At 46.7% G+C, this 19,979-nt stretch overlaps 5 protein-coding genes and 2 non-coding genes across 10 annotated transcripts; 1 reads left to right on the top strand and 6 right to left on the bottom strand.

Moving 5' to 3' along the window:
• Positions 1 to 391: 391 nt before the first annotated feature.
• On the bottom strand, positions 392 to 5,013 carry ttll1 (tubulin tyrosine ligase-like family, member 1). 2 transcript variants are annotated; one of them, XM_058078518.2, is made up of 10 exons: positions 4,423 to 5,013; positions 4,213 to 4,325; positions 3,939 to 4,147; positions 3,699 to 3,879; positions 3,494 to 3,631; positions 3,309 to 3,417; positions 3,086 to 3,229; positions 2,576 to 2,662; positions 1,630 to 1,793; positions 392 to 1,353 (listed from the first exon to the last, which is right to left on the bottom strand). In XM_058078518.2, the coding sequence occupies exons 2-10, from the start codon at positions 4,323 to 4,325 to the stop codon at positions 1,230 to 1,232; spliced, it is 1,269 nt and encodes a 422-aa protein (XP_057934501.1). In that variant the 5' UTR covers positions 4,423 to 5,013; the 3' UTR covers positions 392 to 1,229. The 2 variants fall into 2 exon arrangements, with proteins under 2 accessions (XP_057934501.1, XP_057934502.1); XM_058078519.2 differs by having other exon boundaries at positions 4,213 to 4,337; positions 4,424 to 5,013.
• On the bottom strand, positions 1,418 to 1,503 carry trnay-gua (transfer RNA tyrosine (anticodon GUA)). The gene is given in 2 exon segments: positions 1,418 to 1,452; positions 1,467 to 1,503. It is a non-coding gene; the product is annotated as a tRNA-Tyr (tRNA).
• Positions 2,119 to 2,204, bottom strand: trnay-gua (transfer RNA tyrosine (anticodon GUA)). The gene is given in 2 exon segments: positions 2,119 to 2,154; positions 2,168 to 2,204. It is a non-coding gene; the product is annotated as a tRNA-Tyr (tRNA).
• A 663-nt stretch (positions 5,014 to 5,676) lies between the features above and the next one.
• Positions 5,677 to 7,302, top strand: LOC144894538 (uncharacterized). 3 transcript variants are annotated; one of them, XM_078787572.1, is made up of 6 exons: positions 5,686 to 5,805; positions 5,885 to 5,914; positions 6,542 to 6,653; positions 6,763 to 6,870; positions 6,937 to 7,015; positions 7,089 to 7,302. In XM_078787572.1, the coding sequence occupies exons 3-6, from the start codon at positions 6,550 to 6,552 to the stop codon at positions 7,182 to 7,184; spliced, it is 387 nt and encodes a 128-aa protein (XP_078643698.1). In that variant the 5' UTR covers positions 5,686 to 5,805; positions 5,885 to 5,914; positions 6,542 to 6,549; the 3' UTR covers positions 7,185 to 7,302. The 3 variants fall into 3 exon arrangements, with proteins under 3 accessions (XP_078643691.1, XP_078643698.1, XP_078643695.1); XM_078787569.1 differs by having other exon boundaries at positions 5,689 to 5,805; positions 6,937 to 7,024; XM_078787565.1 differs by having other exon boundaries at positions 5,677 to 5,805; positions 6,937 to 7,302.
• On the bottom strand, positions 6,521 to 9,777 carry mcat (malonyl CoA:ACP acyltransferase (mitochondrial)). Its single transcript, XM_058078521.2, has 5 exons — positions 9,212 to 9,777; positions 9,056 to 9,143; positions 8,775 to 8,992; positions 8,567 to 8,704; positions 6,521 to 7,784 (listed from the first exon to the last, which is right to left on the bottom strand). The coding sequence occupies exons 1-5, from the start codon at positions 9,620 to 9,622 to the stop codon at positions 7,500 to 7,502; spliced, it is 1,140 nt and encodes a 379-aa protein (XP_057934504.2). The 5' UTR covers positions 9,623 to 9,777; the 3' UTR covers positions 6,521 to 7,499.
• A 374-nt stretch (positions 9,778 to 10,151) lies between these two features.
• On the bottom strand, positions 10,152 to 15,631 carry LOC131132679 (differentially expressed in FDCP 6 homolog). Its single transcript, XM_078787547.1, has 12 exons — positions 15,152 to 15,631; positions 14,410 to 14,550; positions 12,669 to 12,851; positions 12,254 to 12,484; positions 12,029 to 12,175; positions 11,848 to 11,956; positions 11,509 to 11,729; positions 11,336 to 11,443; positions 11,083 to 11,249; positions 10,801 to 11,002; positions 10,639 to 10,729; positions 10,152 to 10,575 (listed from the first exon to the last, which is right to left on the bottom strand). The coding sequence occupies exons 1-12, from the start codon at positions 15,245 to 15,247 to the stop codon at positions 10,364 to 10,366; spliced, it is 1,908 nt and encodes a 635-aa protein (XP_078643673.1). The 5' UTR covers positions 15,248 to 15,631; the 3' UTR covers positions 10,152 to 10,363.
• Positions 15,632 to 16,817: 1,186 nt separating this feature from the next.
• LOC144894537 (tetraspanin-7-like) lies at positions 16,818 to 19,768 on the bottom strand. The gene is made up of 4 exons (XM_078787557.1): positions 19,346 to 19,768; positions 19,190 to 19,262; positions 19,056 to 19,106; positions 16,818 to 18,811 (listed from the first exon to the last, which is right to left on the bottom strand). The coding sequence occupies exon 4, from the start codon at positions 18,577 to 18,579 to the stop codon at positions 17,506 to 17,508; it is 1,074 nt and encodes a 357-aa protein (XP_078643683.1). The 5' UTR covers positions 18,580 to 18,811; positions 19,056 to 19,106; positions 19,190 to 19,262; positions 19,346 to 19,768; the 3' UTR covers positions 16,818 to 17,505.
• Positions 19,769 to 19,979: the final 211 nt, after the last annotated feature.

The following is a 19,979-nucleotide window of genomic DNA, read 5'->3' as shown; positions in this document are numbered from 1 at the left end:
AGAGTCCTGCATGTCTGACGTCACATACGGGTATGGTATAATAGTGAGAACATGTATGGTTACGATATTGGGTGTATGAGGAAGTTGGTGTTTTTTCAGTGAGAGTGAAACGCAGCAACATAGTTTAACAAGTGAGAAGAGAATGGGACACATTTTGACGTATCACTGTACCGTGGTTCTGGAGACACTGGTTCGAATCCCGGTTGGAAAATCCGGAGTTTGAATTGTTGTTGGTCTTCACGTGTGGCACCCATGATGGAAGGCAAGATGATAAATAACCACACCCATCATTATGCTTTGAATAAACAAGCTATTGTTTACACACTTTGAAAGGCCAAAAGCAAAATTGCTGCACTCTTGTCATCAACAACCCTGATGTATTTCTCTTGTCTGTGTTGTGGCGACATAAAAAAGAGGCAGCCAATTAATGCACATAATTAATATAAATATTAAACACCTCCACGAGCAACATAGAGAGGAATGCTACACCTAGCGTCAAAAACACAGCAGCAGTAGTGGCAGCCCCAATATGTAGCGTAGCGGTAGCGATTGTCACTATTAGTTGGCTAGCTTTTTTTGTTTGTTTTTAGCCAGCTAGTACCTAGCTGTGATGTGGCGAGGTGTCACTACACCAATAAAGTAGTTCTTGGGCGTAACAATGTTAATAACAATAATAATAACAGGTCACATGAAGCTTCTTGGTTTTTTTTCAGAAGGCTTTCTTAGTGGAATATGTGCATCCTAATATGTGCATTGTTGTTGTCTCTTTTTAGCTGTTTTTATATCTTTAGAAGGCACAGAAAAGAGAACGATGTGTTCATGTCTCACATGAAAATCACGGCTGAGGGGCAAAATAAAAAAAGTGAATTTTTCCTTTAAAGACAGATACATTGCCAGTGGCACAACAGGAATTATTTCATTAAATATTTGTACTTATTTTAATATTATATGAAGGACATCCACTCCCAAGTTGATCCAACTTACAAAAAAAGTGAGATATCCATTGATGGTGACTTTTTGTCCCCATTTTTTTAAATCCTTTTTTTTTTGCTGTTATTTTATAGACTTACAAAAAAAGAAAATGCAAAAATGGAAACCTCAGAGGTGGCGTTTCGAATGTAGAAAGGTAACGTCCATCCATTGAGGCACAATCCAACAGGCAATAAATAGAAAAGGAAACAGTCTGGACTAAAATGTTATTCCCGCAGGCCGTATCTGTGGGTCTTGCCTCACTTCCAGGTGGCTGCAGAGGGGCGGATGCCTGTGCTGCCCTTGGGGCCCTTGGAGCTCAGAGACTGGCCAGAGCGGCTCCGCAGGTCGGCGCTCTCGCTCTGGGCCTGCTCCTCGTCATACCTGTCAACAGCGGAGGTTAAATAATTGACCTCAGACGTAACACCGCGTTGGAGTTAAAAGTTATTCCTTCGAGCCGGATTGAACCAGCGACCTAAGGATGTCAGCATTCTCCACTACAGTCCTCCGCTCTACCAACTGAGCTATCGAAGGGTACAGTAATGCAGCAACGTATGCTCATCTGGGTTCAACTGCTTGTGTCCAAATATGTGGCGCCCTCCAGTGGCACGGTGGTGTACGTGTACCGTATTTCATGCGTTACTGATGATAACAACTCACAGAACTTGATAGTTTCCCAGGGCGTCCTGCGGCGGGCTGCGATTCCAGCGGTAGTCCGGCATCTCCCCGTTGGGCGTAACGATGTTGAGCGTGTCGTTGATGAGGTTGTACTTAAGGATGCGGTCGTTGGCAGTGCTGGAGGTCAAAGAGGGGGACGCGTTGACCTGGCGAGTAAAATGACACAATCACAGGCGACACTTAAATAGCAGGTCAAATTGCAATATTTGACATTCAATAAATGGTCCTGTGAACACACAGTGAGGATATTTCTATTTGTTAAAGACACGCCTTGTGCACATAAAAACCGTTTGTTCAAACAAGTCAAGGAAATTTGTGTTGTCTGCTGTATGTATAGGAAAATATGAGTGCAATTTTTGGCGATTTATTATTCGTTATTACAGCAATTAAGCATGTCAAAGTTTGAGTTCTCGTTGGTTGTTTTGGGTTAATGTATAACGACGAAAATCAACTGTAATACGCAAAAAAAATTCCTTCGAGCCGGATTTGAACCAGCGACCTAAGGATGCCAGCGAAACTCCTACAGTCCTCCGCTCTACCAACTGAGCTATCGAAGGGTTAGGAAGCCAGACACAGAACAGCGACTTTATCTTTGACAACATAAACAAAACGCTAACCTTAAACATGTTGCGAATGTATGGTTATGATACCGCAGGCCTTTTAAATATGTGCTTATGATTAGCACAGGTAGCCAAAACTAAACCAAGGCGTCGTCGCTTATCTTAGTTTAGCTCATCTCCGCTTGCTATGCTACATCCGGTATTAGCATCTTCCGTTCCCAAAACAAACATGGCGCATACGCGTACAAGCCGCGTCCCAAAGCAAACGTGGCGACGATGTTATCATACAAACAATACTCTTTGGCTATTACTATCGTATATTTATTATTAATATTAAAATAAAGATTTGAAAGTTCGATCGGACCCACCTCGATGAGCCATGGCTTCAGCTTGTCGTCGATAATGATGTCATAACCGTAACATTCGAAGCAATGTTTGTCATTGTTCATCACAGGCTGGAAAAGGAGACATTAAAAGGTCATTTAAAACAGTACAGCAAAAAGAAAGTATTATATAGATTCATTACACAGAGTGAAATATTTCAATAAAAATAAATAAAATAAAAATAAAATTGAGTGTATCTGAATATGATAATAAATGTTTTTTAATAAAAATTTTTGTAAATTGTATCATTTCTAGAATACTTGGTTGGGTATCCATGGGTTGGTGACTGTGTAAAGAATGGATAATAAGGCACATTGGGCCATGCAGTGATGAGGCGTTCAAGTGCACTGCATTCTGAGTGTTAAGAAAGATAACAAAATTGATTGGGTTTTCAAACCGAGGTTCTAAAATAGATAATATATGAGTGTCACTTGGTGAATTATTGTTTTTTTTTACGATTTTTCTGTATTTTGTAGACGTACGCGTACACTTACAGCCACGGCCTTCAAGGACTGCACCACAATCCAGTGGATCTGGTCAAAGAGCCGACCGGTCACCTCCTTTCCTCTGGTGCTCTCCAGGTAGAGACGCAGGTTGCTGACGGTCCACTTGCCGCCGTGGACGTGGTTGTAGTCGTCCTGCACGGAAAAGGAGATAGATAGAGAAAGAGAGCGGTACTTTGATAAAAAAAAAATGCTGCGTTCGAGGCTGACTTACGCCGTGTTTTTGTATGGCGACGTTCGTGAGATGCACGAACATGTTGTCCAGCTCGCTGGTACTCGGCGTGTACTTCACCGTGCAGAACCTGCAGAAGCCTAGCTTGTACCTGGCGAGTTGATAGAGGGGGGAATGCTTTTACTGCGACACGCAGGGTCGTACCATTATGAGGCGAGGGGGCTCACATGTAGCATTTGAGCGGCCGGTATGTGGTGACGAGAACGTAGAGACGCAGGTCGAACTTCTTTCCGCCAATCAGGAGAGGGTTGTCGATGTAAAGGGAGATGACGTAAGCTTCCTTACCACTAGAGGCCGCCATAAACCTGCAGACACAGTCATGTGACACTCGTAACACTCGTAAACATGCTAACTTGAGGGGGCGGATCTTACGAGGATGTGCGGCTGTCCCGAGACCATTTTTTGATCTGGGATAGCTTGTTGATGAGGAAGATGCCCTTCCCCTGTGCCTTCCCACAGGGCTTCATGATCCAGGTGCTGGATGGGTTCTTACGGAACTCCTCCACAAATAGATTGTAGTCCGCAGGGAGCATGAATGTCACCGGGACAAAATCTGTGCACACACATACCAAAGATTAGCCGACGATAAGGCGGCCATTTTGGTACCCGTACCTAAATGGACGTATTTCCCGTTGTCGTCTTTCTCGGCGAGCGGACTCCCTTCCTTTTCCAGCTCCTTACGGTACCGCTTGATGTTCTTGATCATCAGGTCCTTCCTGGTCAGCTCGTAGTGGTTGGGGAAGTGGTTAACCATCTGCTCGTCGGTTAAGCGGTACCCCGTGTCCACGCTGAAGACGTTCCGGATGGTTTGGATGCTCATCCTGCAGACGCACGCGGGACTCAGAAAGTTTCCGACACACAAGATGGCCGCCATTCATAAACATACCAGTAAAAATTCCAGTCTTCATTTTCTGCCACTTGAACCCAGTCCCGCTTCTCGAAGTTGTTGATGAGCACCGACTTCTCAATGTCTGTCACCCACTTCACCTTAGCCGCCATCTTGCCTCCCCCAGGGGGGGGCACAACACAAAACAATATGAACATATGCAATGAGAACAATGAGACCCCCCCCCCCACACGTATTATGATGTCTTACCTGCAGATGAACGTATGCTAACAGCCAGTCATCAGTCTTGGCTAGCAGGATGCTGCATCCTCCCAGCAGGCTGGACCTCGCCCTTCCCCTGCCCGTCACTGGTGCACCATCATCGGCCTTGTCACGGGCTCAGCTCTCGGCAAAGTGACAGTGGTAGTTCGGCATTGTTCCTGCTATTTTAAAAAGGACCCCATGTTAGCTCAAGTTTAGCATACCAAGCTGAAATGTATCGATCCGGCCGTCATGCGGGGATGTAACGACGGAATAAACCGCTCTTCACAATAAAAGTCCGTGTTGTTGAGCTAAATTATACATGTCTCAAATCTTAAATTAAAATGTTCTTAAATGTTCGCATCTAGAACAGTTCCACTGGTTCGCAGGTGGGATGTTTTCGCATAACCTAGCAACAGAGGTGCATTGTTCGTGAGCACTACCTCACTACCACCAGCAGGGAGCAGCATACCTAATACTATTTCCAAAGAGTTAAAATGGATTCTTACACAGTAACCGACGGCATATAACTCAAAATTAAACTACTAATTGTTTTTCGAATTTGTTTCGTGTGATATTTGTTCTATTACAGCATCCGACATGCTAACAATGTTAGACTTCTGGTGTTTTCATGCACGAGACCCCAGCAGTACCGCGGTTCTGCCAACAGGGAGCAGTAAATCACCGTCTAGTTCCAGAGGGTCAATATAGTTTTACACAATACTCAAAAGCAAACGACTCGATATTAAGCTATGATTTATTATTATTTGAGCTATTTAGTATTTGTTTAACGTGGCTGTTGTTCTTAAAAACGGTCCGAAATACTTATAATGGCAGACTTTCGGTATTTTTAGTGTGATAACCTGGCGTCGATTTCAACAGGATAAAATATACAATGTTGTCTTTAACGTAATAATTTAAGCTAACTACTCCAATATTGACGCATGATTGAGTTATATAATTTGTTGAACATCAAACATATAAAGTCTTTGAAATGCAAGATAATTCAAGACTTCCGGTATTTTTAGAACACGTGACTAGCAGTATCATATTGTTACCAGCAGAGAGCAGTGTTGCAGTGTTCAATGTTACGTTACTTTCTTTATCAGCCGTAAAAGTCGACTGAAAAAAGTATTCAAATACATATTTAAAAGCGGGTATTTTGTTGGTCTCCTTATATATATATATTTTTATTATATATTTTATATATATATATATTTTTTATATATTTTTTAAAGGACAGTTTGATTTAAAAAATGACATAAAATTAGTAATAAAAGAGGTCATGTACAAACAGATACTCCCTCCGCCCCCACCCAGACAAGTAAAGGCGTGGCCAAAGTGGTTGGTGGCAGTTACCCGAGAACAAGAGGAAGATTAAAGGACGCTGCTGTGAGTTACAAAGAAAAATACTTAAAATATTATATTTTAAAATTCCATTATCATAATAATGTCATTTTGTTCATTGCAGGGCGGCGTCCGCTTTAACCCCCCCGGCTGGGTAAGTAGTTTTTGACACAATACTGCACCTGTTTTTACATCTGGAGATATTTAAATTGAAAAAAATAAATAAAAAAGAAGGGAATATATGCCTAAAAGATCATTTGGATGCTGAACTCCAGTATTTCATACTCAGAGTGTGTTTTTACCCAATGACCTTTGTTTGCGTTGAGCCAGACAAGCGATGATGACTTCATGTGTTTGTTTTGGTAATCAGCATTTCAATCGTTAGGACGACAACCCAAACCGGCCTGGATGGATTTATTTGTAGAAAAGAAATCGGAGTTTAGCGTTAAAAAGGCAATACGGGATTCCAGCCGTTTGGTTGATTTGAGTAATGGAAATGTAGGAATTTGCATGGACAGGAAGTGCGTGTGATGTCCGACTATCCACCTGGATTAAAAAAAAAACACCGGATGGGAACTCCATAAATTTCACAAAAGAAAAGAAACAACAAGATGATGTCACTTCTTCAAAAACCTGGATGAACCAGTTCAAGGTCGCTTGGTCACATGACCCCACCTTGTGTTGACACAGTCTTGTTTATGAACGTTAGGAGTCACGCACACGCACGTGAACGTGCACGTGCACTACTTTGAATACTAGCTTTTTACGTCTGTCCCGGCAGTAAACAAAATGGTGGAACAAACACGAGCGCCCAGACGTGCCGCCCCGCCTCCCCGGGCTGGACCTGGTGGTGATGAAGACATGCAGGGGGACCTGCTGGACGCCGCCCTCAGGTACCGGCCCGATACTCCGAACTAAAACTCTTTCGGTGGGGAAGCGGGACACCTCAGGGTCCTTAACACCTCTGATGTCCCAAAGTAGTCCTTGTTGTTCCTTCTCCAGGACCCCTGGCGGGTCTGTGCGGGTCATGGGTCGCCAGTTGGCCGTCATCGGGGACCAGCTGGACCGAGAGCAGACCTCCAGGCATCCAACCGGGTCACCTTCTCGCAGGTGAGATTGTGTTTTTCAGTTCAATTTGAATACCAGAAGTTAATTATGGGTGGATTTTTCACACAGGGAGGCACCCGGGTTTCTGAGGGGGCTCCAGGGTTTGTGCGGGGGTGTGAAGGCCTGCATGGCGAGCAACGTCTCCAAGGCGTTCTTGGTAAATAAATGCATAGATTCAATGTACGATGATGCAATCATTTCGGGTCACATTTCCATCCTAGGGGTCCCACTGTTGCACCGACGGAGCTTTTCTTACCGCGGCGCTTCTGGTTCTTATGCATCTTGCCTGGAGTGGGAAGCCCAATAATAATCCATAAGCAGGTCTTTTGGATATTTTGGGGGCTAAAATGGGGGCTTTCTGATTTGTCTCTGCTGTTTACTGTGTAATTTCTAACGTGGAATGACTCCACAATTCAGTGGAAATGCTGAGAAATGTTGTTAAATGAAAAAAAGAGGATTTTAGAGGAAATGCTGCCACCTAGTGGCCGTTATCAGCATCTGCTTCAATGGTGCCAATACTGCTGCTGGCCTGCAGTCTTTTTTAACATAAAAAGGAGCTGGAATTCCTCTTTGTTTTCCATAATTAAAAATGTCTTCACTGCAAATTGTCTTTTTATTTTATAAAAAAAAATTCAGTCACAACTCACATCCGGCGCGGCGACATCCACGTGCGTGTACGCGGTGGCGAAGGCCTTCCGGTTGCACTTGTGCAGCGTGGCGCCAAGCTGCCTCCCGGGCCCCACCTCGTAGGTGTGCGGGAACCTTTCACCCCGCCCCCGCTCGTAGATCTCATGCAGCGTCTGCTCCCACTTGACGGGCGCCACCAGCTGCTTGACCAGCTGCCGCCGCACGTGGCCGTCGCTCATGTAGCGCTTGCCGTCCACGTTGGAGTACACGTTGATCTCGGGGCGACGCACCTGGAGAGAAAGGTGAGGCTTAAAAGTGGAATACCGGGAAAAAAAAAACAACATGCTAACCACTCATCCACCTAATAAGAAAAGAATAAAATAACAAATTTCCTTAATGTGGGCTGCATGGCTAGCATGGTTAGCACGCAGACCTCACAGCTAGGAGACCCGAGTTCAATCCCACTCTCGGCCGTCTCTGTGTGGAGTTTCCATGTACTCCCCGTGCATGCGTGGGTTTTCTCCGGGTACTCCGGTTTCCTCCCACATGCTAGGTTAATTAGCCACTCCAAATTGTCCATAGGTATGAATGTGAGTGTGAATGGTTGTTTGTCTATATGTGCCCTGTGATTGGCTGGCCACCAGTCCAGGGTGGTTTTCTTGAAATATCTTCATAATTAAAATGTTTTATCATTTCATATTCTAGGTATTCCTAAAAAAAAACATGTTTTTAATATCATTCCATTCACATTTTTAACTCACCTTTTATACATTTTAAGAAATTTTAGTTTTTGTGTTACTACCCCAACCTTCCATAAGTGGGTCAAAAATGACCCGCATGTATTTTCTATGGAATCCAATAGGAACCTTTGATTCTTATCAACTCCTAAATATAATACTAAATATCATACAAGTGATTATTCCGAACCAAAATGCCAAAATTGGCATAAAAACACATTGTTTCTAGTATGGGTCATTTTTGTGTAGGGTCCAGTCACTCATGCATCTAAGGGTTAATGTGACAATGTCGCCCTCTGTTGGCACACAGCATCATTACAAGTGTTTGAACAGACCTCCAGCTGCCTGAGAACATCTCTGAGGGGATCTGCGGCCGACCTCATGAGCTCGGTGTGGAACGCCCCGCTCACCGGCAGCATTTTGGTCCTCACAAACTGAAGACGCCTGGAATTCTGCTGCAGGAAATCCAACGCCTGACGGGAAAAGCAGAAGGAGCTTTTAGTCCATAAATTTACTTCAAGGACGAGGTGAAGTCGCCCCCACCTGCCGGTGCCCGGCGATGACCCTGCCATCGGGGAAAAGGTAGTTAGCAACGGAGCAGACGGGTTCCTCCACGCCTAAAGCCTGGCAGTGCTCCCTGGCCTGCAGGCAGGCGTATCGATAGTGGGCTTGAGGTTTGCCCACCACTGACAGCATCCCACTGGGGACCAGCTCCGAAGCTCTCTGCATGGCCTCCGCACGCACCTTCACCGCATACAGAGCTGGAAACACAACAAGGAAGTAATATGCAATCATTTAAATGTTAAATGTTTGTTGTTGTTTACCTTCTGCAAAAGTCAGAGCTCCGGAGAAGACCAATGCAGCAAACTCTCCCACGCTGAACCCGGCAGCCGCAACACACGTCTCGATGGCCTGGAATGAAAACATTCCCACATTTGGACATCTCCAACAACAAGAATATGCCTGCAATGGTGTCCTACTTTGGGGTTTTCCTGGTTCAGCCTCTCCACCGCAGCCAAGGAGGTGACAAACACAGCCGGCTGGCAGTGGACGGTCTTCATCAGCTCCTCCTCGGGTCCCTCCAGGCACAGAGAAAGCAGGTCGTAGCCCAGGACCTTCTGGGCCACCTTGAACATTTCACCAACGTTGGGGTACCGCAACAGTCCGCGTCCCATGCCCACAAATTGGCTGCCCTGGCCGGGGAAGAGGAACACCGAGCAGCCGGTGGGGTCCTTCCATGGTCTTCGGCGGTCAAGTTCGGCGGAGGTCTCGGTGGGAACACTTGAAGAGACATTCCCTGGGTTCGGTTGGTCTGTGGACAGAGTCCTGCACCGGGACCGGGAGAGAAGGGGTCTGACCTTTGTCGTATTGAAGACCAATGACGCCGACATTTTGCTTAAACGTTGCCTAAAGCTGTTCTTAATATATATAAAAAATACAATTAATTAATGAAATGCCATATTTGGTTTAAAAAATACATAGTTATTGTCTCAGCGTGGTGTGTTATGGAGGCTACCATGTTTACATTTGTGTTACCATTATTACTTCCGGGTTACGCTATTTACATCCGTGTTTTGTCAGGCCTTCGTCTCATATATACTGCCCTCTGTGGCCACATGTGGTAATTACAACCTGAAATAACCACAATACAGTAGCATAAGGTTTATTATCTTGCATTGCCCTGCTAAGTTGATTATTATTATTATTCTATTTTACGGCTAGTCCTACAGTTTTCAACCGATAATTGATACATTCTCCCCCAGAAATGCCCCGATTTTGCACAAATTCGTATTTTGTGGGTGTAATTGAGGGTGCATGCAACAGGGGGCAGTGATGCTTGTTGAGAGCCAATAATGTGAGTGAAGGAGAAACTCCGGAAGTGTTTTACCACATAGGTTCGCTATTTAAATACATGCATAAACTTACTACTATCATGCTAGTTATTACCATTCTACGTTTCAACGTTTAATTTCTACAGCATTTCAGTCATTATTTACCTATTTACCATCCATTTTATTATACAAAACAAATGCAATAAATGTGATTTTTCAAATGTGTTGCATAGCAATGACGTCACACGTGTCGCAAAAAAAAAAAAAAGCAAACAATGCCAATGTGTGGCAGATTTAAAATCATATTGATCCGTTAGATTCTTCTGGCGCGTCGTCCGAATCATCCGATAGGTTGGCCGCCTCCATCTGCTCCTCCAGCGTCTCGTTGTACTCGGGTGTCTGTTGATTCGGACCTGCTCTGATCTTGAACTTGGAGATGAACTCGTTGCTGGCCAGCGCACCTTCCTTTTTGGGGCAGGTGTGTTTTGAGGAGAGGCGATGTTCCAAACGTTCTGGAAAAATATGGAATATATGAATATGATATTGGGATGGAGAAGTGTGTTGGTGTGCGCCACCTCCAGGGCTGATGGGCTTCATCAGGCGGTTCAGTTGGACGTTCCAGTGTCGGACGTGTTGGCTGGCGTTCCTCAGCTTCTCCTGGACTTCCTGCAGTGAGAAGATCCAGCATAGGAATCCAAAATCAAATCCCAAATGGGGTCGCGTCATGGGGTTCTCGCCTCCAGGTGCTGGTGGCTCCTCTGACGGGATGCCCGCAGATCCTGGAGCTCCCGGGAGGCCGAGTGAAGAGCGGAAGGGGCGTCGTGGTCCATGCGGTCCTCGGGGAGGCCGTCCTCCACGGGGCCGAGGCCCCGCAAGACTCTCTGCTGTTCTTGGAGGAGCTGGAACTGCTGCGTCTTCTCCTCCTCAGCTTGGAGCAGCCTGGAGAGGAAGAGCTTCTGTAAAACGGCTATGCTAAAAATAGCATCGAAAGGTGGGTGGAGCTATCTGCTGCGTGTGACCTCTCCAGCTCCTGCCGGGCCCTCTCCTCCTCAAGTCGCGCCTGGATCTCCATGTTGAGGGCGGCCTCCAGTTTCCTCTGGGTCACTTCCAGCTCTTGGATTCTTTGGCGCTGCTGCTCTGCCTCCTTGGCTCGCTCCTGCATCTCCGCCCTCATGCTCTCACGCATCTGGAAGGAACGCCAGATGAGGAGGTGCCCGTTTGTCCCAAAACCGGGACATTCTGGGAATCTTAAAACGCAATCTGCCGTGTCACCATGTGGGCCTCTTGGAGTTGTCTCTCCAGCTCCATCTGCACCTCCCTCTGCTTCCTGCGCTCCTTCTCCTCTGCTTCCCTCCGCCGGGCCTCCAGTTCTCGTGCGTGCTATGAAAAGGAACGAGGCGCCGTCGTTTAACGCTTCCGCCGAATGACGCCGTCCCGCGACCGACCTGTATGATGCTCTCGATCTCCAGATCCTGACGGTCCTTCTCCCGTTCCGTTCTCTCCATGTCCAGCGTGTTGGAGTCCTCCGATTGGCTGCTGCAACTGCTGCGGGCGCTGCAGCTGCGCTCCCGTTGGCTGTGCTCCCGCTGGACCCGCCTCTTGGCCTTCAGCTCCCGGTGGAGCGACGACTTGCCCTCGCTCTGGAGGCGCAGGGCGGTCTGGACGGCTGGACAGCGACACAAACGTCGTAGACATCAAACAGATTCGCTTTTTTATTCGCCGACATTCACCATAAAAATGAGAACAATGTAGCCCCGCCCACTTGGACCTGGACTTCTACGCACCTTGAGTCCACTCCACCTTCTGCCTCTGGTCCGAAGCGCTCATCTCATAGGTTTTGTTGTGGGTTTTGACGCAGAACAAACAACGTTTTCCCTCTCGGTCCGGAATGGCCTGGAATTCCAAACGGGGAAAAGAGGTGAGCAAAAAAAAGCCGCCAAGATGGACGCCACCATTAACGCTGACCTCTATGACGCAGGTCTTGTCCAGGTGGATCTCGCCCTTCTTGTCCTTCAGGTCCTCGCCGACGTAGTACGCCATGGAGGACGGCTTCAGCACGAACCAGCGCTCCGTCCAATTCCGCCGCACGTGGCCTTTCTTCCACATGTATCCCTGCCAAAGAGGACAGCGTTAGTTCCGCCCGTCTTCTCACAAAGCTCCGCCCACCGTGTCTCGGCACCCCCGCCTCACCCTCTTCAAGACGTTGTGGTACATCTCCAGGAAGACCTCATCCAAGGCCAGGCTGAAGGCCTCGGCGCTGGTGACCCGCAGCAAGCGTCCGGCGTCCATGTGCTCCAGGAAGCTCCACACGGACAAGCCCTCCTCGTGCACGGCGGCGTTCTGGGACGTCAGGTCGTCCAGCGGCTTCCCGTCCCACTCTTGGCTCATGGCCGTGCTTATTTTCTTCAGCAGGTACTCCACCTTTAGCACCAGCATGGAAGGTTAGCAGAAACATCATCATGTTAGTTAGTCAAGGCGGAGGTGGGGGACATATTTTGGTCTGGCAGGAAGTGGGGAGTTACAGGAAGGAAGAGCCTCATTAACACTGGAAAAAAATGTCAGGAGATGGTGAGTAACGGGAATGGTCTTCATCCACCCTTTTTACCTCGTCTGGGATCATCACCAGCGGGTAGCGGTCCTCGGAGAGGAGGTTGAACAAGCAAAAGAGCTTGAAGCGGTTCCTCTCTGAGAGCAGCGCCCCCTCTGGTGGCCCCTTGTAGTTCTTCTTCCTGGTCATCATCCAGCACAGGTCGTCGAACTTCTCCTTGTCGAACATCCCCTCTTTCACCTGCACCATGCAGAAGACAAGTTACGCTTCCTCAAAGTGTGGCACGGGGGCCATTTTTGGTCCGCAGTGCCAATGACTCCATGTTATAGAATATTTGGATATATTTTTAGACACAAGGCTGCGCGGAGGACTAGTGCTTAGCGTGCAGACCTCACAGCTATGAGACCCGAGTTCAATCCCTCCCTGTGTGGAGTTTGCATGTTTATATATTATTTTTATATATATATTTTTCAAACATATATATATATATATATATATATTAGAATATAAGTTATTTTTCAAATATATATATATATCAGAATATATATATATATAATATAATAATATGTATTTTTCATATATATATATATTTCAGAATATAAAAGTATATATATATGTATAAGACCTCACAGCTAGGAGACCAGGGTTCAATTCCACCCTCGGCCATCTCTGTGTGGAGTTTGCATGTTCTCCCCGTGCATGCGTGGGTTTTCTCCGGGTACTCCGGTTTCCTCCCACATTCCAAAAACATGCTAGGTTAATTGGCCACTCCAAATTGTCCATAGGTATGAATGTGAGTGTGAATGGTTGTTTGTCTATATGTGCCCCGTGATTGGCTGGCGACCAGTCCAGAGTGTACCGCGTGCCTCTCGCCCGAAGACAGCTGGGATAGGCTCCAGCCCCCCGCCCCCGGTGACCCTAGTGACGATAAGTGGTACAGAAAATGAATCAATGAAATCAATGTTAAACATAACACCCAGATTGGAGCCGCAGCCCACTTTTGGGCCCCAACCCACCAGTTGAGAATCCCGGCTTTAATCTGTGGCGCCCCCTATGCTCCAAATTGTCCATAGGTATGAATGTGAGTGTGAATGGTTGTTTGTCTATATGTGCCCTGTGATTGGCTGGCTGCCCCCCCGCCTCTCGCCCAGGGTGGACCCACGCCTCTCACCCGAAGACAGTTGGGATAGGCTACAGCGACCCCCCCCCCCGCCCGGCGACCCTCGTGAGGATAAGCGGTACAAAAAATGAATGAATGAAATAAATGGTAAACGTAACACCCAGAATGGAGCCGCAGCCCACTTTTGGGCCCCAACCCACCAGTTGAGAATCCTGGCTGTAATCTGTAGCGCCCCCTATACTCCAACCTGTGCATGCTTGGGTTTTCTCCGGGTACTCCGGTTTCCTCCCACATTCCAAAAACATGCTAGGTTAATTAGCCACTCCAAATTGTCCATAGGTATGAATGTGAGTGTGAATGGTTGTTTGTCTATATGTGCCCTGTGATTGGCTGGCCACCAGTCCGGGGTGCACCCCAGCACCCCCCACAACCCTTGTGAGGATAAGCGGTAGAAAAAGAATTTTTAGACACGACGCTCATTTCTTTTGTCGCCTATAACACAAAACATAGATGTTATAGTCCGATAGCCTAGCATATATTGGCCTACAATTCATATCCAAAATGTATCAAAAGGGCCCCCTCGCACACTCCAGTTAGAAATGGACCCTAAACGCCTCACAGTACAATCATTAGCGTGGGCTGGTTTCCGTTTTGATTGGTTTGTCCCTAAAAGTGTACCTTATCCAGGATGTATTTATTGAGGTAGGGCATGTAGCCGTGATTGGACACGGGCCCGTCATCGTCGTCCTGGAAGTGCTCCTCCAGGGCCACGGGGTCATGGGGGATGTTCAGCACCGTGTACAGGTTGTGGGACAGCACCTATGGGGTCAGGAAGAGGAGGAAAAAATATCCCATATTATGGATCACAAGGAACACCGGTCAGAATGAGAGAGATCATCCATAAAGCTGCTTTTATTGCGTTCTTAAAGGAGCCACGACCTAACTTTTCCTACAGAAACATCAAAGGGAACACCCGAGGCGTTCAATCGGGTGACCTCCAGCGATCCACCCACGGGTGGCTTCTCTTAACGGGCGGTGGGTCCTGCTGTGCCCAGCCTAATCTAAAAGCACTGACTGTGGCGGACACATTCATCGATGGCGCTCCATACGGGAGTCAATTAAACGGTCAGGGAAATCAGAATTCCAGCGAAGAACACACACTTCCACAAGCGCTAAAACGTGTCAGGACAGCTTTGGGCAGATTCCCTGGATTCTACACATATTTAACCCCCACTCTGACAAACAGGAAGCAGCAAAAAACACTCTACGGCAGACAAAAACGTCCCATTTCTCCGGACATTTCCAGTCCAAAAGTGAATCAGCCCCTAGTCGTCCCGCTCCCGTGCCCTTTGTCCCCCAGTCGTCCCACTCCTGTGCCCTTTGCCCCCCCCCCCCGCTATCCACACGCACACCCGCTTACCTTCAACTGGGATTTGGACACTTTTCCACACTTCTCCACGTCCAGCGAGGTAAAGGCGTACCAGATGGACTTGAGCAGCTCGGATTTGAAGTCCATGTTTTTTCGGGAGAGCCTCCCCCCCCACTCTCCTAAAGCGTGCACGCACACACACACACGCACGCAAACACACGCACACGTACGCACTGACGCACACACACAGGCGCTTCCATGTCTGTCCCGGCCGGCTCTGACGCAGCAGCGAATGTGGGGCAGAGCTCAGGCGGGCTGCTGAGCAAAGAGCAAACACGTTCTGGGAAGGACGAGGAGAAGCAGATGTCAGCCGGATTGGGAGAGGCGGAGAATCCACATCCACACTTTATGTCACTGAAAAGGAAATAAGATGATTTTGTTCATTTTAAGTTTAATTCTATCAACAAAGTAGCATATACATTATATATACATTTGATAAAAATGTAAAAAAAAAAAATCTAAACGGGAATGGATTCCTTAAATTCCTTGCAGCCCAAAGCATTAAGCAAATAAGAGGCTTTACAGGACACGCCCACTTTGGTGACATCACAACCATGGCTTGATGTATTCCCTGACCGCCTCTAACGTCCGTCACCGGGGTCACTAAACTGTGGGAGGGGGTGTAAGGCGGTCTGGTGGGCCCAAGTCTCCTGGGAACATATTCCAGGCTCAAAATGTGCGCAGCAGATTAATTTTTTTTCTATGTGAGACAAAAGTGGGCCCAAAATGGGTTACACAAGGACGGCGCAGTCAAGCGCAGGCCTTTGCCAGGCAGACCATAATAAATGTAGGCTAATCAATAGCATAATTAGGTCCTGAAAGTGCTCAGAGGCCACATTGCACCGCCATGGTGCACCACGGCCAGACGCTGACACGGGAGATCAAGATGATTGAATGTCGTTATTACGAATCCGTGCGGTGGGGCGCGTCGCCAAAAAGAGGAGCTTATTACGTACGGACGCCATCATTAAGCAAGTAACGGTTATTTGACATATAGAGACATTCATCCACAGATCAATAGCGCCATCCTCCACCAGGGGGAGCTTTGTATTGATTTCTATTGTTCACAGAGGAGACTTTCACACTTTCAATCATGCTTTATTGCCAAAGGAAGCAACGGCACAGAAATAAAATCAAAACATGCTGAGATCTTAAACACAAACGACACATACAAGGTTAAGGCAATGTTGGCGTTTTTTTTTTTTTTTTGGAACGCGCGAATCATTACATGTTACACGAGAGAACGGCGCATGCTTGGCAACCTTCTAAATATGCTTTTAAACATAGTTAGAGCCCTCTAGAGATGAAATAACACCCCAATGCTCACCTGCTTCTCGGCTTTAACGACAACTTCAACCCTTTTTTTAAATTTTCCAAATATTTCAACTTTATTCTTAAATAAGTTTTGTCAACTTTTTTCTTCTATTATGACTTTATTTCCATATTTAGACTTTACTCATATTAGAACTTCTTCCCGACCTAATTTCCATTTTGTTGTGATTCTCATATTACAACTTAAAATATTAAATAATACAAAATAAGCCAAAATATTTGAAGAATTATAGCAAATGTTTTTTTTACATTTGCTATAGTGCTTCAAATATTTTGAAAAATAAAAAAAAAGAAAAAAAGTAGAAATTTTCCAAAAATAGTCAAAATATTTGAAGAATTATAGCAAATGTTTTTTTTACAGTTTTACATACATCGCCTAACCATATACCTGAAATATATATTATATAACTCAGCATCAGATTCTCATGCGCAAAAGAAGTTCAAATTTTCCAAAGATAAAGTCAAAATACGGCGCATGCTTGGCAACCTTCTAAATATGCTTTTAACATAGTTAGAGCCCTCGAGAGATGAAATAACACCCCTATGCTCACCTTTACCCAAAATAGACAACACAATATTATTATTTTACTTCCGGTACTTAACTCTACTGACACCTAGTGACCTGTGTAGAATACTGCATGTATTCTAAATGGCTTACATTTTGTATTTTAATTATTTTAGTCATTGTTGAAAATACACAATATGGGCCAAAATACATACAATTTACTTCAACATGCATATTTTGGATTAACAACCACAAAACAGCAATTATTTATGAATTAATACATTTGAGAAAACATTGATACAAGAGAAGCGCCTTAGCTCGGCTCGGCTAACCGATGTTATTTTACTTCAAGGCATAGTAATGACGTATGCTTCATGCATTCCAAAGCCAAGGGAACGTCATGTCCCCGCGTGTAGGACCCCCGAAAGCACCACCGTACCTTTATAACTTCAAAATTGTAAGAAAAAAATTAATGTGCTGTATTATTATTTATTACTATTATTATTTTTCAATCCGCCACAATGTGTTGATGCCGTCTGGGCGCTAGCCTGTTAGCCAACAAACACGCCAAAGCGATGCCTCCGATTTGTGCGAAGGCCAACCCCAACACGGTGGCGGCAATGTGGAAGACGTTGTCGTTGACCAGGCTGAAGACTTTCCGGAAGCATCCGTGCGGGTGGATCCCGGCGGCGAGCACTCCTTCGTTATCGTCTGACGGCAGCGGCCTGTTCCTGCATCCCTTACGCCGCATGCAGCAGCTGTCCGGCAGGGAGCCCAGGGTTCCGTTCTCCGCGGGCAGGAAGGGAACGTGTTGCAACGCCCAGTCCGAGGCCATCCAATCGCGCCAACCTTCGGCGCCGCAGCACTCCAGCGCCCTCTGGAGGCTGTCTAGCGCATCGGCACGGCCTTCGTCCTCGGTGTAGCCGGCCACCGCTCGTTGGAGGCCGCTACGAAACCCTCCGGCGATGTCTTCCCGATAGAAGAGCCCGCAGAGCCCGGCGGCCAATCCGGCGATGAGCGCGGCCAGCTGAAAGAAGCCGTACGCCCTCAGCACGTGGGGAAGGTTTGCCGCCACCCCAAGACAACCCAGGAAGCCCCAGACGGTGACGGCGGCCCCCGTGGTCAGCAGGATGACGGGCGCGTTGGGGTAGCGGTTGGCGGACAGCAGCATGAAGTCGGCCAGGGAGATCTGGGCCCACACCCCCAGGGTGAAGAGGGCCAGGCCGGCCGCCCAAAAGAGGCAGCTGAAGGCGAGGAGCCCGAGGCGGAGGAGGTGCATGACTCCCACCGGGCGGCAGCAAGGGGCGGCGGCGTCCACGGGTAGAGGTGCGAGGGTAACCGGGGATGCCTCAGCAGACGAGGACGGACGCCGACGTTGCTGGTCCTCCTGCTCTTGATAGGGCGGCAGCAAGTAGCCGGGGATGGCTGAGGCGCGGCGAGGGTAGGGCGGCGGTGTGAGGAGGTTGACGCTCCGGGGGGAGGACAGTCTGCGAGCGGCTAGCGTCTCATGGTTCCGGTCCAAGGCGTGTCTGCTGGGGCTCGGTCGGGCTGACAAAGACTCACAACGCAGTGGAGAGCTCATGACGCCGGCTCGGGCTTTATCTACTCTCCCTCTCTCAATTTTACACACTCGCCCCCCCTGCCTCCGTCCGTCCTCATCCCCCTCTCCGTATTTACGAGCCGTTATTAATTCGCCACCTGCACCACCAGCGCCGGCCGGGCCGTAAATCCAGATGATGATGCTGCATCCGTTATCTGCATCCGCAGCTGCTTCCCCGCCGCCCTTTCCGAATCCTTACGTGGGGATTCCCAGCCTGAAATAGCACAGGTGGATTTGGTCCGGGAATGGACTCGTGCACCCCCCCTCCTGGCACGGCGGATTTGCGATGAAATGTGTATAAATAGCCGCGGTTTTGACGCGTTAACAAGAAAAGAGGCGGCGGAGAAGCATGTGGGGGACCAGCAAAGGTCTCCAAACCCCAAGTATGATAAATCATCAATGTTCAACTATAAAGCAAGTTTTTTTTCGGTAAAAAGATAAATTAAAGAAAAACTCACCACCAAATTGGTGCGATTCTTCTCACATGAGATTCCACGGGTAACCAAGACCTGGGAAGGAAATCACATTTTTCACAATAATTAATCTCAGCTCCATTTTATGAGCACGTTTGATGAGGACGGAAATGTCCTACCTGACATATAGGGTTGGAGATTTAAGAGCCTCCCCCCTGGTAGCAGCTGGATGAAAATAGATACACCCACAACCTGGATGGGGAAAGAGGGGCGGGGAGGGGGAGAATAACTATGGGCGTCCATTGATTAAAATATTTAATCACCATCAATCGCACCATATTGGATGAAAGGGGAAACATCTCCAGCCAATGGGAAGCGTCCAGCTGCCTTGCAGATTATTCCCGTGACCCGGGTGACTGGGCACTTCACGTGTCCAGTATATTTCAGGAAAAAAACTGCTTCAACTTCAACCTTTTCCCACATTTTTGAAGTTTTTTTTAAATTTTCCAAATATTTCTATCTTTGTCAACTTTTTTCTTCTATTATGACTTACTTCCCATATTTACACTCATATTAGAACTTCTTCCCGACCTAATTTCCATTTTGTTGGGATCATATTACAACTTAAAATATTAAATAATACAAAATAAGTCAAAATATTTGAATAAAAAAGATAAAAAAAGTTTAAATCTTTCAAAAAATAAAGTCAAAGTATTTGAAGAATTATAGCACATTTTTACATACATTGCCTAACCATGTACTTGAAATATATATTATATAACTCAGCATCAGATTGTCATGAGAAAAAAAGTTGAAATTTTCAAAATTGTAAAAAACATTTGCTATAATTCTTCAAATATTTTTGACTATTTGAATATTTGAAGAATTACAGCAAATATTTTAACTAACTTGAATATTTGAAGTATTATAGCAAATTCACATTTGCTATATTTGCTATAATTCTATAAT

The sequence above is a fragment of the Doryrhamphus excisus genome, linkage group LG2 (assembly GCF_037039965.1).
Source record: "Doryrhamphus excisus strain RoL-2023G ecotype Guam linkage group LG2, RoL_Dexc_Guam_v1.1, whole genome shotgun sequence".
Taxonomy (NCBI): domain Eukaryota; kingdom Metazoa; phylum Chordata; class Actinopteri; order Syngnathiformes; family Syngnathidae; genus Doryrhamphus; species Doryrhamphus excisus.
This window is presented reverse-complemented; position numbering and strand designations above follow the sequence as displayed.